Raw genomic sequence first — 27,870 nt, forward strand, 5'->3', positions numbered from 1 at the left:
ATGAACTGAGCATACGATCATGCAGATTGTACATAAACAAGCACATGCACAGACAATCAATCAATTTCTTTAATTCAAAGTATAATTTTTGAAATTTTTCTTCATAATCATGACGACCTGTCGACAGGTTTCAGGTTCACTCAGACTTTCACACGTGCTTGTTTACTAGCTTGTTGTGCTGTGACGTTTCACTCCTCCGCGCCTCGCTCTAACAGACACACTGTCGCTTTTGCTGCGCCGTAACCTGACCCAGCTGTTGTTCTAAGGACGTCTGTAACCATGGCAACAGCCTGTATAATTCATAACCCGCAGAGGGGAAAACGTGGAGCAGGTAAGTTGTGCTGGAGCTGCGTTCATCGCGCAGGTGTGAGCATTCGCTACGGCCGGCGACCTTGTTTTCCTTCCCCTTCCTCTGTGGACCTGTGCCAGTCTGTGGGGATGTCTGCTGGAGCAGAGCTTTCCTCTGAAGACGCGAGTCGCTTCTACCGCAACGCAGGTGGAGCACGGGCAGCGATGGAGAAGGTAAAAGCTCCGGCACGTTTTAGCACGGGCCCTCACCATCAGAGCAGCTTCAGAGAGCGCTCTCGCTGTGACATAACTGTTTCAGATTGCCAGAGGTGACAACAGCTGGGCATGTGTTGGTGAAAACATTGTGGATGTTCTCTTAGAAATGGAAAGGGAGAGGGAAAGGGAGGAACAGGTACAGGTTTAATATGCACAGTAAGTAAGATCCTGTCAGAAAGCAGGTTTCATTACTAACAGCCCATGTGGTTGACTGCAGCTGTACTGGGACCTGCAGCTGCTAAATGTTGGAAACCTCGACCGGCTCTGTCCGATGCACCAAAGCACACACCCAGATCGTTTCCCAACACGTTACGACCCATCAGATTCAGAGCCATCGCAGTCGGTTCTGCATAGGAGGGTGAGGAGGTTAAAGAGAGCAGCCAGGCACTGCTGGGCCGAGTGAGTGTGTCGCTTCCTATCTACCTTTACGTAACGCTGCGTTCAAGACACTGATGTGTTTACACCTATACTTGTAGACTGGCGTCAGAGGGCTTGCGAACCATGGTGCCCTCTCCCTGGCAGGGTGGAAGGCCAGGGGTCAAAGTTCACGCCTGGGGCCGCGTCTCCCCGCCAGATCTCGTCTTCTTGGTGGAAGTCAAGTATGACGTTGTGGCCCGCTTGCTTTTCACAGAAATGCTCCAGGAGCATCACAGTAAGAAAAGCTGTCCCAGGTAAATGTGAGTCAGCTTTAAAGTTTGGCTTCACCTTCCTGTTTTGTTCCCCGTTGCTCAACAGCCCTCAGTTCCTGGCAAAGCCTGCTGCCATGGCAGCAGCACAAGGAGCACGAGGGGCTGGAGGAGCTGGCGGAGGAGGTTTTGCTATCAGGTGACATGCTCCATTTGGCGGAGCTGCCAGGAGCTTTTAGGATATACAGGTAGTCCCTACATGAGCCAATATTAAGTATTGTGAAACCTACTAAATTATAGATTCCAACCAGCAGCTGCTGCATCCTACTTCTGTTGCAGGGCCTGTCAGGGGGAGTCTGAGGAGCAATCCTGGTCGGCCATGTCTCTCCTGTATGAGCTACGCGCGTGTCGCGAACACGAAAGGGACGCAATCACAGCCCTGGGAGAGCGGTAAAGGATTTTTTGGCATATATCAGGCTGAGATTGCACAGATTGCACTGAATGTGTGTTGTACCTTCCAGGCTGGACAGAGAGAGCTTGAGACTGCTGTGTTCACACATCCGGTTGGCGACGCTCAGAGCTCAGAGAGAAAGCACGTCACAGGCAGCTCTTATGGCGGCCCGGCAGTCCTGGGAGGCGTGGTGAGTCAACAAGCGGGGATTAAGTGCTCATTATCGTCAGGTCTGCTGACCTTTGCACGCCCAATTTCAGCCACATACTGTTTATCCATCACCTGTGTGGTTAGGCCCCATATAAACAGTCCATGCAGACGTCAGCAGGCGCTTCTGTGGCTGCAGGCTGAAGAGGAGGAGACAAATGAAGACGTGACGTCGGCCTCACCACAGCAGGTACATTTCCCAAATCATATGCAATGCATTGCTCTTAAACTTATACTCTATGTCATTTTGGGAGCTACAGTAAAACATACACTCGAGTATTATTGCAGCAGAAAAGAGCTTTTCTCTCACTCCCAGCACTCAGTGCTGCAGCTGCTGGTGCTGAGTCAGGAGCAGGAAAGAAGGCACCTGGTCAGGTTGGTACACGGACTGTCCCCGGAGGACTTGCAAGGAGACACAGCTCCTGCAAAAGAAGGTCAATCGATAGCTTTCCTTCTCTTTTGCTGCATGAGTTTTACTTTTTCCTCATTTAGTTTGTTTCCTCCACCTTGTTCTCTGTGCAGAGGGCAACCAGCAAGCTGCATTAAGAAAGGGCTGTATTAACAGGCTGAGGGAACTCCATGACAGGCTGCAGACACAGAATGAGACCAGGGCTCCTTTAGAGCAAGCTGACCTCGCACGCGGGTCTGAGGCCCAGCCCCAAATGAGCAGTAACCCAGCAATGTGGTCCCAGCACCAGGTGGAAGCCTGTGCCCTGCTCCTCTTGACCCACTTGCTGGAGCTTCAGGAGGCGCAAGCGTCTGCGTTACTCTCAGGTCTGACGGACATGGTGAGTCAAGCAAGCAATGCAAAAATGACAAAATATTTGTAATTTGTGTTCCTATTAAGGGTGAAAATGTGTGTCTGATAGAGTGTGCAGCAGATCCAAGTTCTACAAGCCAAGTATGAGCGTGACCTTCAAGCACAGAGCTGCGCCAACCTGCTCCAGCTCCTGGAGCCTGATGCGCCTCTGAACCCAGGCTCTTTACTCATGCCTGCTTCATCCATAATCAACCACAGCAGCAGTGACCGACCGACAACTCCAGAACCTCCAGAACCCCACAACAGCAGTGATGAGCCGGCACACTCTCTGCAGTACAATTCAGCCAGTGTCCAAGCTGCTGATGGGACCGTCAAACAGGACGTCTGCACAGGTACAGCAAACACCACCGAACATGAAGGACGGTTGTGTCCAAAGAACAATTTTCTTATATTTCCTGCAGGTTGTGGAGCCGTCATGGAGGAGCTGCCCTACTTGGAGATCTCGTGCATGGGGAAAGAGGCCGAGGAGGAGGAAGACGGAAGCATGAGGGCCCAGAGCTACGAGAAGCAGGGGTCTCTGATCACCCTGGCTTGGAGCCGACCGCCAGATGGGGGCACCGACTGTGAGGCGGAATCTGCAGATGGAGTCGCAGCACAGAGTGAGAGCGCTACACAGACCAGGGTCCAGTCCAGCGACATCAGCAGCACGGCTGAACACACGCAGTCCGACGAGACCTCGGCAGAGAGCTACGATGAAGAGGCCGCAGAGCAGCAGCGCAGCCCACACGGAAAGGTACATGCAGTGTACAGGTTACGCTGTAAGGTAGATAGAATACGGCATTACGACGTGTCATGTGTTTTCATTAGCTGACCTCAGAGGAGGGGCCAGCGGCTGGTCAAACAGACAAGGAGGAAGCCGTGTCTGGGTGTGACCTGCAGACACATACACCACCCCCCTTGTTTGACCTCCCAGAGGCCAAGCCGCACTCGCATCAGCCCACCCCTGCATCGAGCAGTGAGATCGGCACAGATGGGGACATGGTCGAGTCAAGTCCTGCAATACAGTCAGATTCATGGGATTCGAGAGAACCCGATCCCACTGGTGCTGAGGAGCAGGAAAACACTTTACAAACCAGAGTATGTGTGCTGTTAGATTCTGACCAAACACTACAGATGATGCACAATGCCACACAGTGTTTCATTTCAGTGATCCATTCACTAGTTTGTTTTTCAATTTTAAAGGCAGCGTGTGGCCTTGCAGAGAGGGAGACACTGAGGGAATCCACTGTGACTGAGAGGGAGCAGATAAGAGAGCAAGTATCAGCCGTAGAGAGAGAAAGAACAATGCGCAACCTGGTGGACATGCAAAAAAGGGCTGAACAGAGGCACCAGAGAGACCGGGAGCGGCAGCGGCTGAGGGTGAGAAGGGAAGTGAGCTACATGTTTGGATCAGAGGTGTGAAGGCAGCCTGACAGGGTTTGTCTTTCCAGGTGCAGGAGCGGCTGTCAATCATCCAGAACAAAAAGACAGAGAAAGACCTGCTTGGACTCAAACACATGGAGCAGCTAAAACACCTCACACAAGACCTTCCACGGGTAAGAACTGGGTGGAGGATGGTCCAGCGCTGCATAGATGCATCACTACTGTTGCACCTGCCATCTGTATTCTAGGAGGACAAACAACAGCAAAAGACTGTCGTCAGGGAGCGGCTGGAACAGCTGAGACGAGAGCGCTCCCATTTGATGCAGTCCAAACGGGACAGGTACGTGACACCACGGCAACCGAATACACTCAGACGACATCAGCCTCCAGCCCCGCGCCTCACTTCTCTTTAACGTTTAGAAACACTGCAGGATTTAAGGAGCTCCTGGGTCCAGTAACGCTCTACAGAGAAACGGAAGATACGACAGACTGAGATTCAACACATGCGCTTCATCATCACCATATACAACAGCAAACAGTTTGAGTGATTATTTGTTCCAAGTGATGTAATTTCACATGAATCAATAATATCAGTCCTGTAGCTGGAGTCTGCCGTGTCCTTTCTGATCATACATTGTGCATAAACATACGACACCTCAACATACTCGTAGTGACTGTTTATTATACAGTTTAATTATCATCTTGACAAACAGAAGCATCAACAGTAATGTCATTTATCAATGACCCCTTTAACTTGTGTACACATTATCCCGCGGTCTAAATTACATACATATCAAGTCACAAGGTCGCATGTTAGCAGTCTACAGAGGTTCCATTGACTCTCCTGTGTAGTAACATTAATATATTGGCACCAACAGCCATTATTCACTTGTGTAAGAAACATGACAACAGGAGAACACTGCTGTAGACTCTGCATGCACCTGTGGACTGGGGGCTGCGTTTATTTACAGGTGTATGAGGGATGGGTATTTTGTAACATAGGTTTGGCTAACAACTCTACAATGGGAACAGATGTATAATACAGCAGGTCCACTGGTTTCCTGCAAGAGAAAAGGACCCTCCAGTTCTGGTGAATAAAGGAGAAATAGTGTGCCTAGAAGAGATTCTCAGCAACATTCAGTTTTTTTCCCCCTTTAGTTGACCTTATATAGTGTCCACTTGCACTGCACTCCAACACAAAGCAGGGATACCTGTCACACCAATAAGCCAGAACATTCCACAGCAGCTCGCACACAGGGCCACTGCATTGCACACATACACACAGAAAGAACACGAATGTGTGAACTAAATGAAAACACAAGTTCAAGTTCTGTGCTCTTGAACATACTAACGATTTAACCAACAAACATTTCCAAACAAAAAAACATGGTGTTATACTCAGGGCTTTAATATTCTAGCAATGTGACAGCAGAGCACTAAACAAAACCAGCAGGCTCATTTTTAAAATATGACAGTCGATCATAGAGGACGAGGTGGATTAAACATGTGCAGGTCTCAGCAGGTTGTGCAGAGAACAGTCTTTCAGGGCTGCAATCAGGTCAGCTTTTATGACAGCACGGCACTTTGATAGCATTGACATTATGAAATTTAAACAAGTGGCATCAGATTTGTTGGATGTGTCCAGACCCTAGATCTACAAGTGTTAGATCTTCGGCAAGAAGCAGCATGCGCTTTGTGCGAGACTAAACTACACCTCATACAAGTCAACAATATTTGCATTTTTACACTAGACTGGTGTTTCCCCACAGTGACAGGTAAAAGCCTAGGATGGAAACAGGAAGTTCCAGATCTAGGTTAGTCAGTTAACCTCTGAGAATGAAGCTACTTTCTTGCTGGAGGTTTTAATGAACACTATCGCCCAAAGACATAAAAATGGTCATCAATCATCCAGCATAAAACTGACTTATGGGCACACTGAAACTGTGCTGGGTGGATATAAGTTTATATGTATGTATATCTCTTGTTTTATGGAATCACAAAAGAAGAGATATGTGCGTGTATGTGCATTAAGTCTTGAATGGTATTAGCAATGACACTCAAGGGATGTTTTATGCTTGTGTATGCATGTCTTTATGCTCGAGTCTATTGGTGGGCACACTGCACCCCCGGGCCGTGATGGCCCCCTTCTTCATCAGAACTATCGTTGTAGGCCTCTCGTCTGGCTCCACCTCCTGTGCCTTGACTCTTGTCAAAATCTGTCAGGTCAACTTCCTCTGCATCAGCTGTGATAACTGGATTCTCACCACGAGCAGGCAGCAAGCACTCGAGATCCTAGAAGAAATTTATTGTATTAAAAAGAAACCGTTCATTGTATAATCATTGAAGCTAATTTAAGATGTTTAACTCACATTCAGTTTTTCAGGGCTAATCCAGTTGTTTTCAGGGAACTGGACATCAAACTTGATGTAGAGGTCTCCTTTCTCAAATGGGTTTCTGTATTGAGGCATGCCCTCCCCCTTCACCATTCGAATGCAGCCTGCCACACAAAGACTCGTTAACAAAAAGGCTTAAAGCTCAAGTGCCTGATATCAGCCATTAGCATTGCCAGTCACTTTTTGTTCCAAAAGCAATTTAAGATTAATTATATAGAAAATATATGTCATAATATATTGCAATTACCACCTTGTTTACTAAAACGTTTTCTAAAAAAAAAACAAAAAAAAACAAATATCTTTTACCTGGCTCAATAACCTTGCCAGGTGGGTATTTGACAAGCAGCTGGCGACCATCTAGGTGAGTGATAGTAATCTGAAACCCACACAGAGCTTCCACCAGGCCAATACGTTGGACCATGTGAAGGTCACTGCCATCACGCCGGAATTCCTGAATTAGATGCAAATTCAAAATTTGTTGCTTAGGTTTAATAAAACGTGGTAGTTAGGAACAATTGGAGTCTTTAACAGCTATAATAATGCATCTGAAAAATCATTATCAGCATTATTGGGCTGTTTTTATTGAGGGTACGTTACCTCGTGCTCTTTCTCTTGAAGCACCAGGACTATGTCTCCCGGTTCTACGCCCGGTGCTTGGTCAGCTTCCCCAGAAAACGTGATCTTTTGTCCATGTTTCATGCCTTTGTCTACATGGACTTCCAGAAGCTTAGTTTCCTTGCTCACCTTATGACCCTCACACTTTTTGCAGCGATCCTTCTCATTTATCACTTCACCTGTAGAAAGAAAAAAAAACACCCATTGAAGAGATTGAATCAAGAATTGCAGAGTGAATAGAGCACCATTTTGCTCATAATTGTACACTGTCGATTTTTCTGGTAAGTGGGTGTTCATGGAAACATTACCCTCTCCGTTGCAGTCTGTACAGACTGACTGCATCTGTTGAACCATCCCAGGGGCCAGCTGTCTAATCATGATTCTCATACCTCGTCCTCTGCATGTCACACACTTTTGCACAGCTCCTGTTTTACCACCCTGACTAAATGGCAAACAAAGTCTTGTTAGTTTGTGTCACTTAAAAACAAAATAGCAGTACTACAATTACAAACCATTATCCATGTTGATTTTAGACTGCATACCAATAATGTTTTTATATTAGGCTGAAACTATCAAAGCAGACTCACCCATTGCAAGCACTACACAGCACATTCTTACTGAGCTGCAGTTTGGTTGTTTTCCCATTATAAAGGTCTTCAAGAGAAACTCTGACAAAAAAGTTTGAAACAAGTTAATCAAATATATATTATGAACCACTTGCTAAAACAAAAAAAAAAAAAAAAAAAAAAAAGTAAATCACTTACTTCAGAGGATGTACCATATCTTCCCCTCTCCTCCTGCCTCCATTGCGTCCTCTGCCCTGTCCACCCATAAAACCAAATAGTCCTCCACCAAAAATGTGAGAAAAGATATCGTCCATGCCAGGCCCTCCACCTCCTCCCTCTCGCAGACCCTGTTCTCCATAGCGATCATAAAGTTCCTTCTTTTCTGGGTTTGTCAGTACCTCATATGCAAAACTTATCTCCTTAAACTGAAAATGTGAAAAGAGAAAGAAAACTCAGAAACCTTTGGACATGAAAAACATTTGGCATAAAATTTGTTCTAAGAGGTCTGTCTTGAAAACTACAAACACAAGTCTAGTCTAGTGACAGTCACAGCACCTGAGGAATTATCTCAGAGCAGTACAAAGCAAAAACAAAGACAGTTTTCTTCAAGGAAAATCCATTTCATTATGTGTATTCTTATCTGCCCTTGGTGTTACTCCTAAAAGAATTAGGCTGTTTGATTATAACCCAAGCTGTGTACAGTTTTTTGATCTGTTCAGTTGTTGCAGAAACAACAACAACACACTTTGCAGAGCATCGTACCTTGTCTCCAGCATCGGGGTTCTTGTCAGGATGGTACTCTTTGGCCAATTTGCGGTACGCCTGCAATAAACCAAAAATAAATGTGAACAATGGTGTGTGTGAGCGCCCTGAGTGCAGCTGTCGACCGTGTTAAATGTTTCTGCTCGCAAATCATAATTCTATTAACTGCTCTGACTAGCCCAGGGCTTGACTTCTGGGCCTGCCGTCAAATACGCCAGGACACCAGGAACAGCAAGCTGCGTCTGACATTACTAGCGTGACAATGATGTCAACACACCTTTGCCAAGTCAACTTTAAACAACATAGTTCGATTTAATAAGCAACCAAACATACACTGTGTGTATGGCTGAAAGTCTGTTTCTATAGGAGATTAAATGTTGCAGACTGTCAACTATTCTTGCCTGACTGGTGTTTGAATGGAGTTTGGAGTACGCAGCGACTAGCATGTTGACTGACTGCGGTATTTATACAGCACCTACGTTACACGACGGTCGGCAGTATTAGCGTATTAGCGTTAGCTACCAAGCTTAACGTTACTTTCAGTGTTAACTGTTAGAATGGATATATAACTAAGGTTACACGAACACAGTGAGCTCTATGGTGGATTGTTATATTTTCTGGCATATCCAGCTAGCGCCAGGAGAGCAGATGAGCTAGCAAAATGCTTCGATACTGCCGGCTTGGTGGTGGCTATACACTGGATTGTGTTGTGTAGTTAGTAACGTTAACACTCGTGGTCTGCGGGCTATTTTTGTCGTTTGGGGGCGAAGAAACTCAGTTCTTCAGTATTAACGTATACACCAATATTAAACGCGGTTAAATATACATGACCATAAGACGTGACTTAAATATTTATCAAACACACCGTGCTGTGAAATACTTATCCACCTATAGCTTAGCCCATTGGCTAGGCTAACGGAGCATCTTCTGCTAGCGTCCAGGAAGCTACCACACGTTAGCTTGTTTCTAGGCCACATTTAACCAGTGACCCTTCTTCTTCTTTTTATTTCGTTTTCACTCACACCATTTTAATTGTTATCACTAAGTTCTACGCACCTTTTTAAGTTCATTTTCAGAGGCAGATGGAGAAACTCCGAGGATGTCGTATAGCTTGGTATCCGCAACGTTCGCCATGACGCTAACCGGCTACCACAGAAAGACCTTCTGCGGAGGTTCAGCTCAGAGGAGGCGACGATCCACCGGCTGGGGCTGTCCGAGGGTTGCCGGATAACACGACACACATAAACACCCACTTGAGAAGAGATACCAAATTTACACAAACAATGACAATATCTCTTAAAAATAAAACAATTCAATTATCGTCATATTAGCATATAAAATTAGCGTCAATCGGTACGTTTTGTTCCATGTGCAGTAAAATTTAGTACAAAATAATTTTAACTTTTATGAATCCTTAAAGAAATTACAGACAGGCATCCATTGTACCAAATGAGAAAAGAAAACATTTGAAACTGAACACCGAGGACCAAAAAATGGATTTGTACAGTTAAATTAACTGTGATCCTAGATAGAGTAAGGGACCGTCAAAAATCCCTCAGGCTCAATTCGGTGGAAACTGCCTTGGTTGAGATCTTAAAAACTTTGCAAACGTGACCTGGATTAATGAGAATCTTTAAAGATACTTATTGGCAGTTATAGTCTATCTGTATACACTACTTAGAAAGCAATACTTGCCATTAATGTTGATTTTTTTTAAAACCAAGTCAAGTCAGGTTGTTTGTGTTCTTAGTGTTCGTTATATTGCAACTTTTAGCCTATATTTTGCCTGTGATATTATTTTTTTTAGGAATTTAAGGTCCGTGAAAAATAAACCCAAAGCCATGATGAAAGTATCTTGGTAGGCTACATCCACTCAGGTATAGTACTGTGTCATTTTGGGAGTATTTATGTTTGTGAGTCAATAATATTTGAATATTGTAGTATAGTGAGCACGCTGTTTGATGTAAACCTTTACTTTTGTGCGATTTGTTTCTAATAATTTATCAATTTAATCAATATTTTCGTTTCTTTTAATCAGGAATAGAATGACAGTCCCTAAACATTTGTCAAAGTGAGGCTGATGACAATAGTGATTTGGTTTAAATTACTTGTTGCGATATTTTGTATAGTGTGAAATAACGCAAGTTTAGCGTTTTATTTTAGAAAGACGTCTTGTTTCAGAGCGAATCGTGTGAATATAGAGTCTCCCAGTGATGCTTCGTAAATCACGTATTGTTGCTGTCTTGTGTTCAGACAATTGGTGGACAGCCGAACTTTTTATACTTGCGGGTACTTTATCCGCCATTTTGTGTCCCAAATCTGGCAGATGTGTTTTTCGCGTGTTCCTCATCGGAGGTCGCCTTAAGTGAAGCACCGTCGCTCAGCAGGCCAGCCACGGTGGAACGGCGGTGGATGACATTGCTACTGGGGAAGGGTAGTACCTCCAAGCTAACATCGCAGACTTCAGCAGTCCGCTATGGGCCCGTGTGTGACCTGAGAGCCAAAGTTGCCGTTCAGCTCCAAGACGACTGACACGGTGATGGATTAAAGGTACCCGGTCGTGTGTTTTTGTGGGGAGAAATGTGCAACGCTAACGTGCGTCTTTTCCCGATATGACTGGCTGTCAAGTGTCGGAAGACGGTGACGTTAGGTCGGAGTCAGGCGGACATCGCTGAACCTAGCTTCGAGCCGCGGCGAATAACGGAACCGCGTTAGCGCGTGAGCCGGAGGACCGGGGTAAACCGCCGGTACCGGGGTGAAGGTAGCCCCGGTGCCGTTAGCAGGAGGAGCGAGAGCTCGCTAGCGGGCTGCTTCGCGGTGTCCATGCGGGGGGGGGGCAGTGGGTGAAAGGCAGCGGAGCCGCAGCGGCGCAGGTCGCTACACAGATAAGCTAACTTAACGCGAACTTCTGGTGACTAACGCGGATCAGGGGGCGAACCTGCTCCACTGGTAACGCGCTGGTTAGCGTCTTTCAACCTGCATGCGATGATTAGCCACCGGTGGCCGTCATCAATCGGCCCAAGGACTCCAAAAGGCCTTTATAAACATAATCACGGTTGTGTTTTTTTTGTGTGACATAAAATCCATACGTATCAAGCCACAACCGAGGAGAGGATGGGTCCCTGAAGTGGACACTCTGCTCTGAAGCACCTGTTTTGTGCAGCCTGGGCAGGTTCATTGAACGGTACACAGGTGCACCGTGCCCGGTTAAGCTTATGCAATCGTTTTCATTGGTCTTTGGATAATTGACTCGCGTTCAAACGAAATCGTGGACAAAAGCTGCCAAGTATTTGGTCTGAGTAATAAGTAATTGATGACTTTGCGGTATTGGAGGTCATATTTGCTCTCACGCTGGGCCTTGATCACTGTTGGGACCGTTATGTGTGGCTTCAGTGTTCGCCACTGGTATCAGCTGTTTATCCAAAGCACAATAAGAATCACCAGTAATAATGGAGCATTCTGTATTCTTTACCGTGCCTGGATTTATTCCATTCAGGTGATGCAAGATGTCTCGCTTAAAGCAGTTCTCTGCTTCATACTGTACAGAGCTCAGCTGTCATCACCTCAACTCATCTCAAGTTCGCACTTCATGTCAGCAAAAATATCAACTGATGCCAGAGTCGGTATCTCCCCCTCTGGCTGACGCATTTGTTTTGTTAATAAGCACTTCATTCATATTTGTATTTCTGCATAAAAAGATGTCTTTGTTCAACCTCATTCTTCCTCCAGTTCGTATCTGTGTGTGAGAGAGTGAGAGCCATTGCCAAAGCAAGCTGGGTTATGTCAGTACACAGATGTGCAGCACTAACTTAATTACTGATGCACTGCTTCCTACTCTTTGCATAGAGGGGTGAAGGCTAATCTCCACAGTTAGGCCAACTTTAACTGTTTTCACTTAAAGATCTGGGTAAGCAGAAGACTTCCTAGAAACGATTCTGTCACTTGTTTTTTTTTATTCTAATTTCTAGCTTATGCAGTCTTCTTTTGCGTTAATGTGATTGGAGGCTATTGTGTTTGTGTATTTTATCTTCAGTGTGTGCACTTTCTGATGCAGATTAATGTCCAGGCCAGTCAACATCACAAAGGCAAATGGCTATTTAGCAAGATCTGACTGAGGGCACTACTCCTTGTCCAAACGTGAGAGCATACATACAAACCATTTATCTTGGCACAAAACTAATTGCTCAGCGCATTAATCTGTCTTTGTTATGTGTATGCTAAACAGCCAGGGCACTGATTGCTGTGCTACATCCTCTCAACAGCAAAGTGTACAAGTCTGTGACACCAGCCATGTTTTGGAAGTTTGACTTGCACACATCGTCTCATCTGGAGGCTTTGCTGGACAGAGAAGATGTCACGCTCACGGAGCTCATGGACGAAGAAGATATTCTGCAGGAGTGCAAGGCTCAAAACAGGAGGTTTGATTTCTAGCAACATACGCCTATATTAAAACTTTGCTTTCTCCTAATTGCTGCTGGTTGTAACCGTTTTTCTTTTTCTTCGGTGCTCGTGGATTTGTAGGCTTCTGCTACTCTTGTGCCAGGATCAGTGCATGCAGGAGATGGTCCGACTGATTACCACAGAGCCCCCTGCTGGTGTAGAGGAGATCAAGCGTTTCAAGTAGGTGCTGCTGTGTAGATTATGCTGATCCACTATAATGTATTCAGTAAGTGTTTTTGCTGGTGCTGCACTACATCATAAGTTTTATCTGCCACTTTATATCTGGAATTCCTCAGCTCAACTATCAACACGCATCTGTGAAACCATTTAAAATGACAAACTACATATTAACTTGTGAACAGTCATTTTTTTCAGATAATTTTATCACACTAACGATTTTAAGGTAGAAAATGAGTTATTGACTTCGGTGTTGCTTCATCTTGCTGCCAGGTGTGTTCTCTTCATTTATTACAGGTATCCAAATATAGCTTGTGAGCTGTTGACGTGTGATGTGGGTGTCATCAATGACAAACTAGGTAATGAAGAGCCTCTGCTGGAAACTCTATATGCCTTCCTGGAGCAGCCGTCCCCACTCAACCCCCTCCTGGCGTCTTTCTTTAGCAAGACAATTGGGAACCTCATCACACGGAAGACTGAACAGGTACTCCGCACACTTGCAGTTAAATCAAAGGCCATACTGAGAGAAGAGGACAGCTATGTCTTGGGGTTGTCCGTGCAACCACATAGTCGTTTTTACTTTAGATGTGCTATAATCTATGGTTCATGAATATAATATTTACAGGATTGTTTTTTTAATGTATTTCTCAAAAAAATGTTTTGCTATTTAGCTTCATGAGAATTTCACCAAGGTAACTCCAAGGGCAGACACTTAAAACACCTGCTGGTAATGGATTGATTGACAAGTATTGGTAGTGGCATGTTTAAAGGGTGGACCCTGGAGCTAAATCTATTGCAAACTGAATAGTGGGTAACTACATAAAGCCTAACTGAAATAAGAGAACATTGTGTTTCATTTGCTTTGGCTCTGCGATCAGCTATTTTATGTTTTGTTACCACCCCAACGTGGCATGTTGGAGGTGCATGAAATAATATGTTCTGCTCTACTAATAATGATATACTTTATGCAGTATGTAAGTGTTGACAGAGGGGCAGCATTTTTTCCTCTGTTTTGTGTAGGTGATTAATTTCTTGCGACGGAAGGATGGATTTCTTTCCTTGGTCCTAAAACACATTGATACGTCGGCCATGATGGATGTGCTTCTAAGGCTTATCAGCTGTGTTGAACCACCCCCGCTTCGACTTGAGACTCTTACTGTAAGACAATGCTGAACACAGCTTTATACTTTTAAGGGTCACACTGATATTGTGTGCAGTTATGTGACATTTTCTCAACAGTGGCTGAATGAAGAGAAGCTAGCCCAGAGACTTATAGAGCTCATTCACCCGAAGAGAGATGAGGAGGTAGGTCTTTTCAGTGGTCCTCAGTTAATGATTTATGCATTTCTCTTATAAACTATACCTTTTCAATTCTCTCTCACAGAGGCAGTCCAATGCATCGCAGACTTTGTGTGACATTATTCGTCTAAGTAGAGACCAGGCCAATCAGCTTCAGGAGATCTCTCAGCCTGACCCTTTGCTGACTGTGTTGGAGTCGTAAGTCAAAAAGGTGTATGGATACACATTCACACACTCTTTAAGGGACGTTGAGACATTTGCCTACTACGTTGTGTTTCTGCAGACAAGAGTGTGTGGAGCAGTTGCTGCAGAATATGTTCTCAGGAGAGAGGACCGAGAGCTGTATTGTCAATGGGATTCAAGTTCTTCTCACGCTGCTGGAAATCAGGAGGCCTGTGTGAGCAAATTTAAACCTTGCTTAAAAAAGTTCTAACTATGTCTATTATCTTTTTGCAGCCATTCATGAAACATTCCCTGCCATATTTTTCTTTTATTATAGGGTGGATGGTGTAATGGATGCTCAGGGATTTGAGAGAAGTTACACTGTTAACAGCAGCATTTTGTTGGCCATTCAACCACACCTAACACATTTTCACCAGCTACTTTTGGAGCCTCCAAAGGTACAGAATGTTTTTTTTTACTTTTATATTATGTTTAATTTGTTTTAACAATAAGTTGCATGTACCTTTTCATATTATGTTTCAAGACGCATGTCTGTATCTTTTGCTTATGTTTAGCGAAGCCCTATGCTGACCACTTTGGGTGTGCTGGAGGAGCCACTGGGGAACACACGCCTGCACGTAGCCCGGCTCGTGGCCTCTCTGCTGTATACCAGTTCTGCTAGTCATGCAGTTGTAGCACAGGAGCTCTGTAGACTCAGCACAATGGACCTGCTTCTGGTGAGAGGCGGGAACACAGCGCATTTTTTGCCTTATCAAAGTTAAAGGTTCGTTATTAAAAAAAATGCTAAATGCCATCTTTGGAAATGCATTATTTTTTTCAGGAATTGTTTTTTAAGTACACATGGAACAACTTCCTGCATCTCCAAGTAGAGCTTTGTGTTGCTGCCATCCTCCGTCCCTGTGCCCATGAAATGAGGCTCCAGCCTGGTTTGGCATCCCAAGACAAATTCAAGCCTCTTCAGGATGCATCACAAGAGCAGAGTGTGACTGAGACCCTGACTTCTGAAACTTCAGTCACCCCTGAGAACTCTGCACATAATCTACTGGTGACTCATGTAAGTGTCTGTGTGATTTGATGGGCCACAATTGTTGCTTGTTATGAATTCTACTAAATGATTGAGTCTTTGTCATTGTCTCTCCAAAGCTGTTCCAGCACTGCCACCTTGTCCAGAGGATTTTAGCAGCTTGGGAAGAAAATGATAAAATACAGTGAGTAGCTTTGTAATAATTGCTTAATCTTGATTTTGGGTGAAAGGCAGAGAGCTGTTTTCTTACTACTTGTGTTTTTTAGATCAGAAGGTGGTATGAGAAGAGGGTACATGGGGCATCTCACCAGGATTGCCAACACAGTCGTCCACAACCTGGAAAAAGGCCCAGTTCACACACAGATTAGTAGCCTAATCACAGGTTTGTGTGTGTGCGTGTGTGTGTGTAATAAAAGCAAAAGGTGATAACAGCTAAACTACTCTAATGTTGTTTACGAATGTAGAGCTACCAGAGGACTACAGAGGGCGCTGGGAAACCTTTGTGGACCAGACACTTTCAGAAACGAACAGAAAGAATACCATAGACCTGGTAAATGCAGTAATGGCGACATGCATGTCTATAGTATCAAGCAGATCTTTGTGATTACACACAGGATCAAATTATAAATATTGGTAATATATATATTGTGTTCTCTACAGATTGGCAATGGAAACCCACGTCCGTCATCTGAGGATGACATGGAGAGCCCCTTTCCAAAAGAACTGACGCTACAGCAGGTAAACATAGAAATGCACACACACACACACACACACACACACACACACACACACACGTAATCCTGCTTTTTGTGATGTGTGTTTTAGGCCTTTTCAGACTACCAGATCCAGCAAATGACAGCTAACTTTGTGGATCAGTTTGGCTTCAATGACGAGGAATTTACTGATCATGATGATAGCATTGGGTAAATTTAAACATTACTCTTCATGTGTCAGTCTTGTGTTGTGGTTGTGTGTTCATATAGTGATTTCTTTGCTCTTATCAGGGCAACGTTTGACCGGATCGCAGAGATAAACATTAACATTGATGCAGGCCAGGACAGTGTGAGTCTATTTTTAAGGTTTTTGAGTTGTTAGTACTTTAGAAAGCAAAGTGAGAGTTTGCTTTCTAAAGTAGTTTTTTTTGTTACAGTATGTAGTATTGGGAATACTTATGCATACCTTGCACATTAAAGTTATCCATGTGTTCCTTGCAGGCAAACACAGCTGTGTTTGAGGCCTGTTCCAAGGAGAGGATTCAACCCTTTGATGATGATGAAGAGGATATCTGGGAGGAGAAGGAGTTTACCTATGCAGCACAAACAAAGTCTCGAAATAGGTAGACAGACCTCAGCAGATAAAATTCCAATAAATTCATTATTTATTTCAGTGTTGTCAATATGCAGCTCCCTTTTGCGCTTTCTATTTAAACATACTCCATATTTTGTCTGTTTTAAGGTTTGGTGGATTACAGTCCTCCCAGCAGCCGGCAGTGAGCAAGGCCTGCGATAGGACATCAGATTGTGCCACTGAGACCTCTGACAGAGCAGCTGACACAGACTCAGAAGAAGAGCCCAGTGATGACCTGGATCCATTCTCAAACCAGGGCCAGACTGAGCCTGCAAAAAGTGAGATTTGTTCTAGTGTAATGCACTTGTCTTGGTCTATAACTAAAATGGGCCTTGAATTATTAAAACGGAGTGTGTCTGGTGTTTTGTTCATATGCAGGCACCGGCTGGATTGCAGACTTTGGGGAGGTAAACTCAAAGGCTCCTGCAGCAGGTGTGGGCTTTGCAGCCTGGGACACTCCCACCACACAGCCAGCTGCCGCACAGGCGGAGGAGAAAGGGTGGGCGAAGTTCAGTGACTTCCAGCCCTTCTGTTGGTAAGTGTGGGTGTGGTGTTGATTCACAGCATAATGAGAAAAATACCCCTAAAATCCAAATTAAACAGAGTGTTTAAACGGTATTTATCCGCAGCTCTGAAACAGGACCAAGATGCAGCTCGCCTGTAGACTCTGAGTTTAGTGGGTCAGAGAACACCAAACCAAACCAGAACCGTAAGTTGCTGCAGCATGTATGAGTAACAGACAATAGATGCAAATGGTCACATTCAGTGGTCCCATGTTGAGAGAAGTGATTTAAAAAAGCACCCCAACCCACTGCCATTGTTTCACAGAACCTATTTATTTCCAACCTGAACCTTTTTGGTTTTTTAAAGCAATAAACCGATCAATGATCACTGATCAATATAATTTGAGAGTCTGTGATTAGGGATTTCTTTCTTTGTGCTCTCTGCAGCTTGTGTGTGGAGTGTGTGTGTTGCTAGAAAAGCTCCACTGGTGGCGTCAGACAGCTCTTCCTCCAGCAGCTCAGACAGCGACGAGGAAGAAAACAAGACAGAGTCTGCATCTTCCAGTGAGACGACCACTACAGAGACCATCACCACTGGTGCTGGCAAGGAGACCATCCGGCTCACGGTGGACGCCAAAAACGAGAGGGCTGTGTTCACCAGGTATGCACGCCCACACACTCAACGGACTGCTTGGGTTAGCATGTCCTGCTTCTCATATTGTACTGTTTTTTTATGTACTGTAGCTCTCTCTATTCTCCTTCCCAACAAAACGCCCCCCCCCCCCCCCCCCCCCGACACCTTCTCTGTTGTGCTTCTGATATCGTCTTCCTCCTGTCTGTTCCCTCCTTTCTCATCTTCCGTCTCCAGAGTATTCAGACCAGCAGTCAGACGGTATGTTGTATTGGGGTCTTTCACTCTGGAGTGCTGAATGCTTTCCTGACGTTTTTTGAAGGATTTAAAAGGCCAAGTGTTATGTTTTTGTTTTTTGCTTGTTGCATTTACAGGATGTGGAGTACCAATATCTTCTGCTGTTATTCAGGCCATGCCTCACTCATAAGAAGGAACCTCTGTTACTATGCCATGCTCTTTTAATATCCTTAACACAACTTTGCAATGCTCAAACATCAGCTAACTCTGAGATGAGATGGTCCACTCACACTTTTGTTTCAGAAATCATATGGTGGTCTGATATCTGACTGGTTCAGTTGTGTGCATGACTATCAATTGTGCTTATATGTATATGATAAACTGGCATTAGTTTCTTTCAGATCATCCACAGTACTAACAGTAATACAGATGACATGCTATGAATTTAACATATCAACCTTCTAACAAGTCAAGCCATTATAGGTTACTAACAGTGCATTTGAAAGCATGCAAGAATAAAACAGAATCTAATTTGACTTTTCAGACAACCTTTTTACAAACCTAGCTTTGTGCCCAGCTCACTTTGAATTTATTCGCTCAGCACTGTGTGTGTGTGTGTGTGTGTGTGTGTGAGTGTGTGTGTGTGTGTGTGTGTGTGTGTGTGTGTGTGTGTGTGTGTGTGTGTGTGTGTGTGTGTGTGTGTGTGTGTGTGTGTGTGTGTGTGTGTGTGTGTGTGTGTGTGTGTGTGTGTGTGTGTGTGTGTGTGTGTGTGTGTGTGTGTTGACGGGACCAATATAACACATGCAAATACAGATTGTAATACAACGGGCATGGCCGGTGTGGACTGAGCTGGAAACTGTAGAAATCTAGCGAAAGGCAGCACTTTCACCTGTTGCTATGTTTTTGTTTTATTTTTATTTTGCAGTGAAGCAGATAAGGTGCAAGCAGAGGGACCTCCAGTCAAAGACAAAGAAAAAGACAAAGAGAGTGACAGCGAAAATCAAGTCTGTCCCAGCCCAACCGCTGTGGGTCCAGCTAACCAGTCAGCTGCTATCACACAGTAAGTGTGTCTGGATACACCTAAAATCTGAGACTTTTGGCAAGTCTGAAATAAAAAAAATAATCAGAAAATACAATCGGTAGATGGAACCAAATTCATTCCTGTTTTTTTTTTGTTTTTTTTTGTTTTGTTTTGTTTTGTTTTTTACCCTGCAGAGAGATGCAACCTTCTGCTAATGGACCAGCCTAACAACGTGGTACAGGAACACACACAAACACACACACACACACAAGCTTATCACCTCCCCATTTGGTGTGAAATCATGCCGCCTTTGCTTCCCAATAGCAGCCCTCCAATGCCATTTTTTGTGTAAAGAATGGGAGCTGCAGCGTTTGTGGTTAGGTAACCTGAATAGTATGAATGTCAGATTTCACAATTCTATACACGGTACTATTGGTGTATCCTTCCTGCACCTCATGACAAAAATACAACTGAAATTCTTTAAAGAGGAATATGTGTATATGTGTTTTTTTATCACGCCCAACCCCCCTGAAACCAAATTGTGTTCCACATGAATTAATATGTAATTTCCCTCCATAAACCTGGAAAAGAAAGAGCTGTTGTGATGAACAGACAGGAGCTATCTCAAGAGAACACCTCCAGTATGTAATTTGAATGCTTCATTAAGCCACAGTTCAGAGTGTTTGAGCATGTCTGCTCTCTGGACGTGAATGCCTTTTTCTAGCAGAGCAAGTGTTTGAGCAAAGAAAAAATATTCAGATAATTAGCCATGCTGCTTGTGAGGCTAGATGTCATTTTGTGTTTAGCATTTCAGTGCACATGCCAGGCAAGCATTTTAGTCGTGCAGTGACAATAATTTAGCTTTTGCCATCCATTAGTCAGTCCAAGGCAGAATCCTCTGATCAACATGCTCCTTTTGGTAATTTAGACCCCCTAACATCCTGGTTGTGCACCATAGACAGATTTGTGTAGTTTAGAGGTGTGTGTGTGTGTGTGTTGCTGTGTCATGTGTGTAGACAGCTGCTTGTGTGTGTGTTTGTGAGTTTGAGCTCTGTCTAAGATGCAGAGCACATTCTCAGGTCAAAGGAGAGGTATGCCGGTATAAAGAAAGCACACCTGTGTGACACACAAAGACACACGCATGTACAGTATACACATAGTAAACTATGCCTATACACACATGCCAAACACAGTGACGTGCACCTATCACAGATTCATACACCCACAAAGCTGTTTAAATGTAATATTGTGAATTTTGAACCTGTATTAGGTTGTGGCTTTTCTTGGTAATAAGTAAACGTAATAAGTGTAAACAGTATATATAAACATTCTATCTATTTTTGGAATAAATCCACTGTATGGAAAAGCAGTTGTTTTGCAGGTTGCAACGTGTGTATTGTATGTGTGTTGTACTGTTGAAATGAGGCAATAATGATGTCTGTGTTTTGGTTATTAGCCCAGCATCAGTTCCTGCTCCTCTGCTACGTGCTTCTCTCATAGTGGCTTGGAAGTGTGTGTGTGCGCGCATGTGCGTGTGAACTTGTACTTGCATCGAATTCAAAATGAGGACATTTTGACAAAGTGAGGACATTTTGGCCGGTTCTCACTGCTTTGAAGGGAGCTGTTGAGTTTTGGTTTGGATTAGCAATTGTTAGACATCTGCCTTTAGTTGTGATGGTTAGGGTAAGGGGCTAGGGAAGGCATTATGTCAATGGAGGAAGTACACATGGAAGTACGCGTGTGTGTGTGTGTGTGTGTGTGTGTGTGTGTGTGTGTGTGTGTGTGTGTGTGTGTGTGTGTGTGTGTGTGTGTGTGTGTGTGTGTGTGTGTGTGTGTGTGTGTGTGTGTGTGTGTGTGTGTGTGTGTGTGTGTGTGTGTGTGTGTGTGTGTGTGTGAAGGCCCTACGTCTTCCGTATCTTTTAATTACAGGATAGTTGGTGTTTAGTACAACTTCAGTCTTATTATGCTTTTACCATTATTAAAAAGAGAAAACAAAGCTGAATATTAAAATCACACCAAACAATTGTCAGGTATGTATCACAGTTCAGTTTAGGTACTGTATAGTACAGGCTTAAATAGTTAACCCTAATTTACAGGTATATGATGAGATTCAGTCATGTACATAGTGGAGATCAGCATCACCAGAGGAAACACGAGTTCTCACAATCAGAGTTATGCGCATAGAGCTGTTATACAGGACGCTGGTTCGACCCACTAGGTGTCTCTTTGTCTTCAGCGTTGCCAAAGGACCGTTTGACACGTGGACTGGACGAAACAACAAATTGCAACACTGACTCTGTGTTTACTGAATGACTTGCTCTACAGTAAGTGCTACTGTAAGACGCCCTAGTTTTGTTTGTCTACACAATTCAAGCGATCACACTGGACCAACCTTATTTTAATCAACCCTTTGAGCAGATGTTCAGATCTAGTTCTGTTTCATTATAGGTTAAGGTTTAAGCCTCTAGGAAATGAATGTATAAAACCTATATCCCAATAATTAGGACGCTGTAAAATGCAACTAAACATGCACTGATGCGTGCAAACAAGGACGTGGACGTTGAACTGACAACACGCTGTGTGATGTACCATCAGCAGCACGTTTAAACATGCCTGAACAACATGTTTGCTGCTGTGTTGCATCATCCCTTCTTTCAAGCGTTTGGGATTCAAAGCAAGCACATTTTCAAAGCAGAGTCAACATTTGATGTGTTGTCTTTGTGCTCTGTGAATTGAAAAGTGGCTTTTAATGGATTCACACTTCAGATAGTGATCATATTAAGTGAATATGTGCTTTGTGAGTTGGTGTGAAGTTGTCATGTGTACAGATTGTTGTTTGGCCGCATTTTAGCAGCTTCTCACAACTACAAAGTCTGTTTGAGGATTAAGACTTGATCTTGGAGCAGGGTTTTGGATTCATGTGGGGATGGATGTAGTGATGGTTGACCTAAGGATGAATGTCTAGGAAATATCAAGTGTCAACAAACCTCTACTGGGATCGTTTACTCAATAAAGTCAGAATTAGTTTTGTTGCTACTAATCTTTATTATCTTTTGCTCATTTGTATCTGATTTTTTCACAGTGACACAACCTACGTTGTAAATCTGCTCGCGCCAGACTCTCTTTGCTTCTCTTCATCTTTATCCTCATCTCTCTTTCTCAGGGTTGGTTTTGATTACACATATGTCTACGGGATTATTTACATGGATTGTTGTTTGTTTCGAAAGCACTTTTTTCGAGAAGCACTTTTGGTTTGTGTGTGGTGGTGCCAGCAGCCGCCGCTGCTCCCTTGGAGGGGTGTTTGAATGTGAAGGTGAATGTTTGACTTAAATGAGTGACTTATGTAGAACCCCTTTCTTCAATTTTTTTTTGCCAAAGTGTGTCTTCCTGCTGGTCCACAGGTGGCTGTCCTGTGTGAAGAAGCCCCCTCTCCTGCAGTGGTCTTACAGGTCCACATTTAGCTCCTTGTTTGATCCCTCTTTTCATTCGTCTTAGTGATGTGATGTGAATTATCAGCAGGGGGAGAGGATGCCACATGTCTAAGAAAGACTTTGAAGATTGCTCTCAGATCATGGGCAATTTTTGCTTTTATCTCCTCTGCGCTTTGAGCTGTTTGAAGTGGAACTGCAGAGAGTCGGTGTCAGGGTTAGAATAGGGGAAAAAACAGGGCTGTTTATTCATCAGGGTTGTGTACAGGGTCAGTCAGTAAGTCCTACAGACTTCCACCAAACTTAAGGTATGTGCGTGCGTGCGTGATATTTAATGGCATGACATATGCTACTATCATCTTTAAGTGCCAATAAGTTTGCATATTAGCCTCATTCACCTCATTGGGTGTGTGCTGCGTTAAGCAGCGTGTGCCTGGACTTTATTTAAGAGACAACAGCGGTCTGATCTTACACCTGTTGTCTGCTACTTACTGTACACTGAGGCCATTTAAAGTTTAAATCTTTATTGCATTATAGCTTTGTGCGTGAGTGATGGGAGAATGTTCTGACAGACAGCCGTTTGCAAAATGCCTTTTTGTAAAGTGGACTGATGCTGGTGTCACTTTCTTTTTGTATCTTCTTTTCGTTTAGAGAGTACCGTGTCTGTTATTTGTCAAATTAGCTTGTACATTCAGATATGAACCTAATAAACATGTCCTGTAACGATGACGCACGAGTCTTGTTTGTCTCGCGGTCGACCTCCCGTCTTCCGGCTCCCAGCGCCGACCCGCAGCCCGTCACACGGGCCTCGCTGAGCTGCAGGCGAAAGTGAAAATGGGCTCATGTGACGGTGTGGGTAAAAGCTGAAGACTCCTTTTTGTCTTCATGCTCTTCTCATATTCACAGCACCTTTGCAGCTCGGACTCTCACCTGTGTGCCGTGTGTCCGTTCATTCCTCAGGCCTGATGTCAGAACCTCCCTCTAGGGGCTATAATTGATGTACGCACGCCCACTCCCTCCCTTCTGACCCCTTCTGTGCCTCTTTCCCATTTGATCCCACTCCAACACAGCAACGCCACCTTTTGCTTTTTCCATTCGCACCCGTGTGCGTGTCTGTGTGGAGCGCGCATACACGCGGCGAGGCAAGTTTGTGCGCAGTGGGAGGAAAGGAGGAAGGCGGAGTTGTTTTGTACTTTAATGTGCTGTAGAGAAACCTGACTGTCCGCTTGGAGCTGAGAGGAGGAGCCTGTGGGGTGTGGGACTCCAGACAAAGGAGACCTATACACACTGACACTGGATCACTGGAGCAAAGGGAGCAGGAGACCGCTGAGGAGCTTCGCTTTCCACACAGCAGGCGATCCACAACTCCTCCACCACTTTTTGCTCAAGCCGTCGGGGAAGTTCACGGCGGGACCGGAGGGGGGAGCGTGCGCGTTTGTATGGATCCCTCCCTGAGCCGAGGAGTGTTTGCGCTGGAGCGGCAGTTAGCGTCTGCAGCCAGTGTTCAGTGTGTGGGTTAGCATGTTTGGGATGGAAAAGTGGGGCTGGCACAACAATCAGCTCTGCTCTTAGCTTCACGCCATGGGGGGTTGCCATAGTTACCCCTCGGCTACGAAGGTAGACGACAAGACTCCTCAGCCTTCTGCCGTCGGCGGCCAGAAACTGTAAGTTGATCTTCTTTTTTTTTGTGTGTGCATTCATGTTTCCTGTCTGCAAATAAGTTTGAGTTTTAGCATTTTTGACTTTTGCTTCTCCCCATTTTTAAAGCCAACCTTAAGTGAACTGAGCTGCAAGAGCACTAATGATAGTGAAAATAGAAGATGTGGCTGCACATGGTTTACTGAGGAATGTTCTTCGGTTACGTGCGTGTGTGCGTGTGTGTGTGTGTGTGTGTGTGTGTTACATATTTGCCTGATGGCATCAGTGAACGTGGATCCCTCCAACAGAGAGAACACATGTCGGGGAGACGCTTGAACCAAAAACGAGGAAAGCCTCTTGCAGGAAAATGTTTTTGAATCCAGAGTCGCTGTGCAAATATTTGCTTCAGTGTGACTGCGGCTCATTATCCCCTGAGGGCGTAGGTAAAGGTAAACAGATGGCCGAGAGCTGGGTCACAGAGGAATGTGTTTACACTAAAACACTACATTACAAGTGTCTCCGGGGTTCGCGGCGGTTCCGTGTGGCCGAAGAGTTGATACCAGGGAGGGAGAACCCAGCAGGATGTTAACAGGAGAGGTTCCTGTGGACGTTCCAGGAGTCGGGTCACGGTCGAGGCCTCGCTGCTGCGCTGGAGCGTTTGCACAGCTAATGTTTACATTAGCGCCGCTTCCTTTCCGTTCTGCTTCTCCTGACCTTTACGTAGGACAAAGAGCCATTAAACCGAGTCTGCCTGGCCAGTCCCCACACACACACACACACACACACACACATACAGAGAGTCCAGTGTTTCCCCTTATCACAAATAGGCAAGGTCACACTGAGTAAACTCTCAGCTGTTGTGCGCGTAGACGCCCACAAACCGAGCGTGGCAGCTGCTTGATTAGCCCACGTTCCGATCCAGGGAAGGATGTTGAGCAGAAGTCGCACACAGCAGAGCGACTCCGTCACCCGTCTCCTTTGCATAAAGTCAAATCGAGCAGGGCTCGCTCGCCAACGCGTGCCGGCGAACGTCATTAGTTGTGCGGACTCGCCTGCGAAGCAGATCCCAGGACGTCCCCCGGAGCTCAGACCTGATGGAGAGGATGCGTGAACGCAGCCGGCCCCAACACTCAGCCCTGATCCTGCACAATGTTAATGCACCTCCCCATTATTTGCGCTGCAGCAGTGAGCCTCATTAACTCTGGCTTAGAATTGACTGTCTTCATTACATTAACTGCAGGTTTATTGGCCCTGGTGTGTGTGTGTGTGTGTGTGTGTGTGTGTGTGTGTGTGTGTGTGTGTGTGTGTGTGTGTGTGTGTGTGTGTGTGTGTGTGTGTGTGTGTGTGTGTGTGTGTGTGTGTGTGTGTGTGTGTGTGTGTGTGTGTGTGTGTGTGTGAGAGACTGAGACTGTAAAACCGCGTTATCTACCGGCTGCAGCAGGAGTGATGATCCGCCGACCTATCGATCGCGTGTCGCGGCCGTATTTTCTGTCTTCTCCCCGTGGCTCCGCTCCGTTTAACTCTGCACTGTCCTCTCAAGGGGAATTAACAACAATAACCTGGAGGAGCGTCCGTATCTGCAGCAGCAGAACGCGTGCCAGCGCGTCACGCACGCGGACATGTTCGCCCTCACGGCGCTGCCGCCCGGCGTGGACGAGGCCGAGTGGCTCGCCAGCAACAGTGAGTGGAGCCGCCTCATGGAAACGTTTAGTCGAGAGTCACGAAGTATGTACGATGTAACATCATCATCGCGCCGATTCCTTTCAGCTGTGGCGTTTTTCAAGCACATCAACCTGTTCTCCAGCGCACTGTGCGAGTTCTGCACTCCCAGCACCTGCCCCACTGCCTGTGGACCAGGCAACACGTACGTTACGGAGCTCACACACACACACACACACACACACACACAGGGACAGATCACCCACTTTAAAGGTCAAAACAGTGACCTGCAGTCGTCTTTTCATCCCCACATCCATCTCCAGGCCCTTAAACCAACAATAGCCAAGCAGTTGATGGAACGCCCTGTGGTTTAGCATTTTTAGCATATAGCTTTTATTCTGCACCACATTCTAATGTTTACGCTTAAGGTCGCGGCTGTTAAAGAGTAACCAGCTGCGTGTTGGCGTTGTCAGGGTGTATTTCTGGACCGATGACCACGGCAGGAAGCTGAAGTGCTCCGCTCCCCTGTACTTCGACTACGCCATGTCGTACATTCAGGACCTGCTGACTGACGAAGCCGTGTTCCCCACAAAAGCAGGTGAGCGTCCTGTTACGTCACCGGGCGCCTTGTTCCACGCCGCGTTCGGGTTTTGCTGCTAAGTCGCTGTCTTTTGTTTCACGTCTGTTTCCAGGTTCAGTGTTTCCGACGGGCTTTGTCTTTCTGGTCCAGAAGGTGTTTCTGCTGCTGTTCAGGACTCTGGCTCACATTTACTGGTCTCACTACAGAGAGACGCTGGCTCTGGGCCTGCATCCGCACCTCAACACGCTCTTCGCGCACCTCACGCTCTTCAGCCGGCAGCACGCGCTGCTGGAGCCGGAGGAAACGGAGCCCATGCGGGACCTCATCGCTGCTCTGGACACGTTTTAAGCACACGAGTATTTCCTTGTTCTGGCTGTTTGTGAAGCGACGCCTCTAACCAGACTTAAACATGTGTCAAGAAGAGTTTCCGCCTCCCGCTGTGTATATAGTCATTATCCGTCATTGTGATAACACGTGAAACCGCATGTTGGTATTTTAAGGGCTACAGTGCTGTATTATGTTTTAAGGTCAAGATCTTCAAGGTCGTTCACGTCTTCCTCAGAGGCCAAAAGTACAATACAGCGAATTTAACAGGTCTCTGGTGACTTTGCCAACAAGGCATAAAGCGATCCACGCAATTCAAAGTTAGCATACACAAAATGTGCCATTATTGCATATTGAACAACCCATAATGGGACTGTGTTGACACAAATGTGATTACATTGTCGTGACTGCATCTTTATTGAATAGCCCTGCTTCTCTCTGCACCTTTAGGTGTGATTCTGTACTCTGGTAAAAAAAAAATGTTCCTGTATGCGATTGAACTGAAATAAAGGATATTGATTAAGTTCTGGATTAGTTCTAAATTTTTAAATTCAGGTTTAGTGAACAGCTGGAGGCAATGTGTTGATACAGTACATAATATAATTATATCTGGATAAAAGGTGAACCGTATGTATGACATAAAAAAAAATCCAGAAGGTCCAGTTTTACCACTATTAGTAGATGCTGCTGTAGATGCCACTATGACAACAGTACATGACATCTTAGGAGCCATCAGGGCAGAGTTTATCTCAGAATCAGGGAGTGAATGTATTGTTTCACATGACCTGCAGTTCTTAGTTTCACCACACGGGGGAAGCCAAGCGCCACCATGCAGAGAGGACACATTAACCTAACAAAATCTTCATGTTCAATCAACCCTACACTGAATTAAACAGAATTGCTGTAGGTAATTACATTATATTAGTAACAACTAACAAATTTGAAGTATTTAGCAAGGTTCTCATTTTTATTTTTTCAAACCTTCAGGAAACTCCGCTTCATCTTCCCACGCG

General features: G+C 45.1%; 3 protein-coding genes across 10 annotated transcripts; 2 read left to right on the forward strand and 1 right to left on the reverse strand.

Annotated features, from left to right (window-relative positions):
• The first annotated feature begins 126 nt into the window (after positions 1-126).
• LOC114856729 (uncharacterized) lies at positions 127-7,794 on the forward strand. 2 transcript variants are annotated; one of them, XM_029152393.3, is made up of 17 exons: positions 127-522; positions 608-700; positions 782-963; positions 1,041-1,216; positions 1,300-1,438; positions 1,530-1,640; positions 1,712-1,831; positions 1,936-2,038; positions 2,165-2,282; positions 2,371-2,636; positions 2,718-3,000; positions 3,070-3,401; positions 3,476-3,745; positions 3,851-4,027; positions 4,099-4,203; positions 4,279-4,370; positions 4,451-7,794. In XM_029152393.3, the coding sequence occupies exons 1-17, from the start codon at positions 280-282 to the stop codon at positions 4,521-4,523; spliced, it is 2,883 nt and encodes a 960-aa protein (XP_029008226.1). In that variant the 5' UTR covers positions 127-279; the 3' UTR covers positions 4,524-7,794. The 2 variants fall into 2 exon arrangements, with proteins under 2 accessions (XP_029008226.1, XP_029008227.1); XM_029152394.3 differs by lacking the exon at positions 608-700 and having other exon boundaries at positions 128-522.
• dnaja2b (DnaJ heat shock protein family (Hsp40) member A2b) lies at positions 4,696-9,640 on the reverse strand. Its single transcript, XM_029152405.3, has 9 exons — positions 9,423-9,640; positions 8,367-8,426; positions 7,803-8,029; positions 7,626-7,706; positions 7,347-7,480; positions 7,021-7,217; positions 6,730-6,874; positions 6,400-6,527; positions 4,696-6,322 (listed from the first exon to the last, which is right to left on the reverse strand). Exons 1-9 carry the CDS (start codon positions 9,498-9,500, stop codon positions 6,134-6,136), a joined length of 1,239 nt encoding a protein of 412 aa, XP_029008238.1. The 5' UTR covers positions 9,501-9,640; the 3' UTR covers positions 4,696-6,133.
• Positions 9,641-10,451: 811 nt separating this feature from the next.
• Positions 10,452-27,381, forward strand: ppp6r2b (protein phosphatase 6, regulatory subunit 2b). 7 transcript variants are annotated; one of them, XM_055510012.1, is made up of 29 exons: positions 10,457-10,916; positions 12,421-12,503; positions 12,629-12,784; positions 12,888-12,986; positions 13,281-13,467; positions 14,004-14,141; positions 14,223-14,288; positions 14,368-14,480; positions 14,566-14,679; positions 14,782-14,902; positions 15,020-15,181; positions 15,286-15,519; positions 15,609-15,673; positions 15,756-15,871; positions 15,954-16,039; positions 16,150-16,227; positions 16,315-16,412; positions 16,494-16,551; positions 16,704-16,825; positions 16,945-17,114; positions 17,215-17,371; positions 17,466-17,545; positions 17,787-18,000; positions 18,208-18,231; positions 19,133-19,267; positions 25,835-25,974; positions 26,062-26,158; positions 26,427-26,551; positions 26,646-27,381. In XM_055510012.1, exons 3-29 carry the CDS (start codon positions 12,657-12,659, stop codon positions 26,879-26,881), a joined length of 3,363 nt encoding a protein of 1,120 aa, XP_055365987.1. In that variant the 5' UTR covers positions 10,457-10,916; positions 12,421-12,503; positions 12,629-12,656; the 3' UTR covers positions 26,882-27,381. The 7 variants fall into 7 exon arrangements, with proteins under 7 accessions (XP_055365986.1, XP_055365982.1, XP_055365981.1 ...); XM_055510007.1 differs by lacking the exons at positions 25,835-25,974; positions 26,062-26,158; positions 26,427-26,551; positions 26,646-27,381 and adding an exon at positions 19,423-23,385 and having other exon boundaries at positions 10,455-10,916; positions 12,592-12,784; XM_055510006.1 differs by lacking the exons at positions 25,835-25,974; positions 26,062-26,158; positions 26,427-26,551; positions 26,646-27,381 and adding an exon at positions 19,423-23,385 and having other exon boundaries at positions 10,455-10,916.
• The last annotated feature ends 489 nt before the right edge of the window (positions 27,382-27,870 follow it).

Source organism: Betta splendens, chromosome 6 (genome assembly GCF_900634795.4).
Source record: "Betta splendens chromosome 6, fBetSpl5.4, whole genome shotgun sequence".
In the NCBI taxonomy this organism is placed as follows: domain Eukaryota; kingdom Metazoa; phylum Chordata; class Actinopteri; order Anabantiformes; family Osphronemidae; genus Betta; species Betta splendens.

Excerpts from the sequence above, each read along its gene's own strand:
- dnaja2b (XM_029152405.3), bottom strand. The coding sequence starts at position 9,500 with ATGGCGAACGTTGCGGATACCAAGCTATACGACATCCTCGGAGTTTCT. Across the intron at positions 8,030-8,366 it reads ACCCCGATGCTGGAGACAAG|TTTAAGGAGATAAGTTTTGC; the intron begins GTACGATGCTCT and ends TCACATTTTCAG. Across the intron at positions 7,218-7,346 it reads TACAGACTGCAACGGAGAGG|GTGAAGTGATAAATGAGAAG; the intron begins GTAATGTTTCCA and ends TTCTTTCTACAG.
- ppp6r2b (XM_055510012.1), top strand. The coding sequence starts at position 12,657 with ATGTTTTGGAAGTTTGACTTGCACACATCGTCTCATCTGGAGGCTTTG. Across the intron at positions 14,142-14,222 it reads TTCGACTTGAGACTCTTACT|TGGCTGAATGAAGAGAAGCT; the intron begins GTAAGACAATGC and ends TTTTCTCAACAG. Across the intron at positions 14,680-14,781 it reads CTGGAAATCAGGAGGCCTGT|GGTGGATGGTGTAATGGATG; the intron begins GTGAGCAAATTT and ends CTTTTATTATAG.
- LOC114856729 (XM_029152393.3), top strand. The coding sequence starts at position 280 with ATGGCAACAGCCTGTATAATTCATAACCCGCAGAGGGGAAAACGTGGA. Across the intron at positions 2,283-2,370 it reads CACAGCTCCTGCAAAAGAAG|AGGGCAACCAGCAAGCTGCA; the intron begins GTCAATCGATAG and ends TTCTCTGTGCAG. Across the intron at positions 3,746-3,850 it reads AAAACACTTTACAAACCAGA|GCAGCGTGTGGCCTTGCAGA; the intron begins GTATGTGTGCTG and ends TCAATTTTAAAG.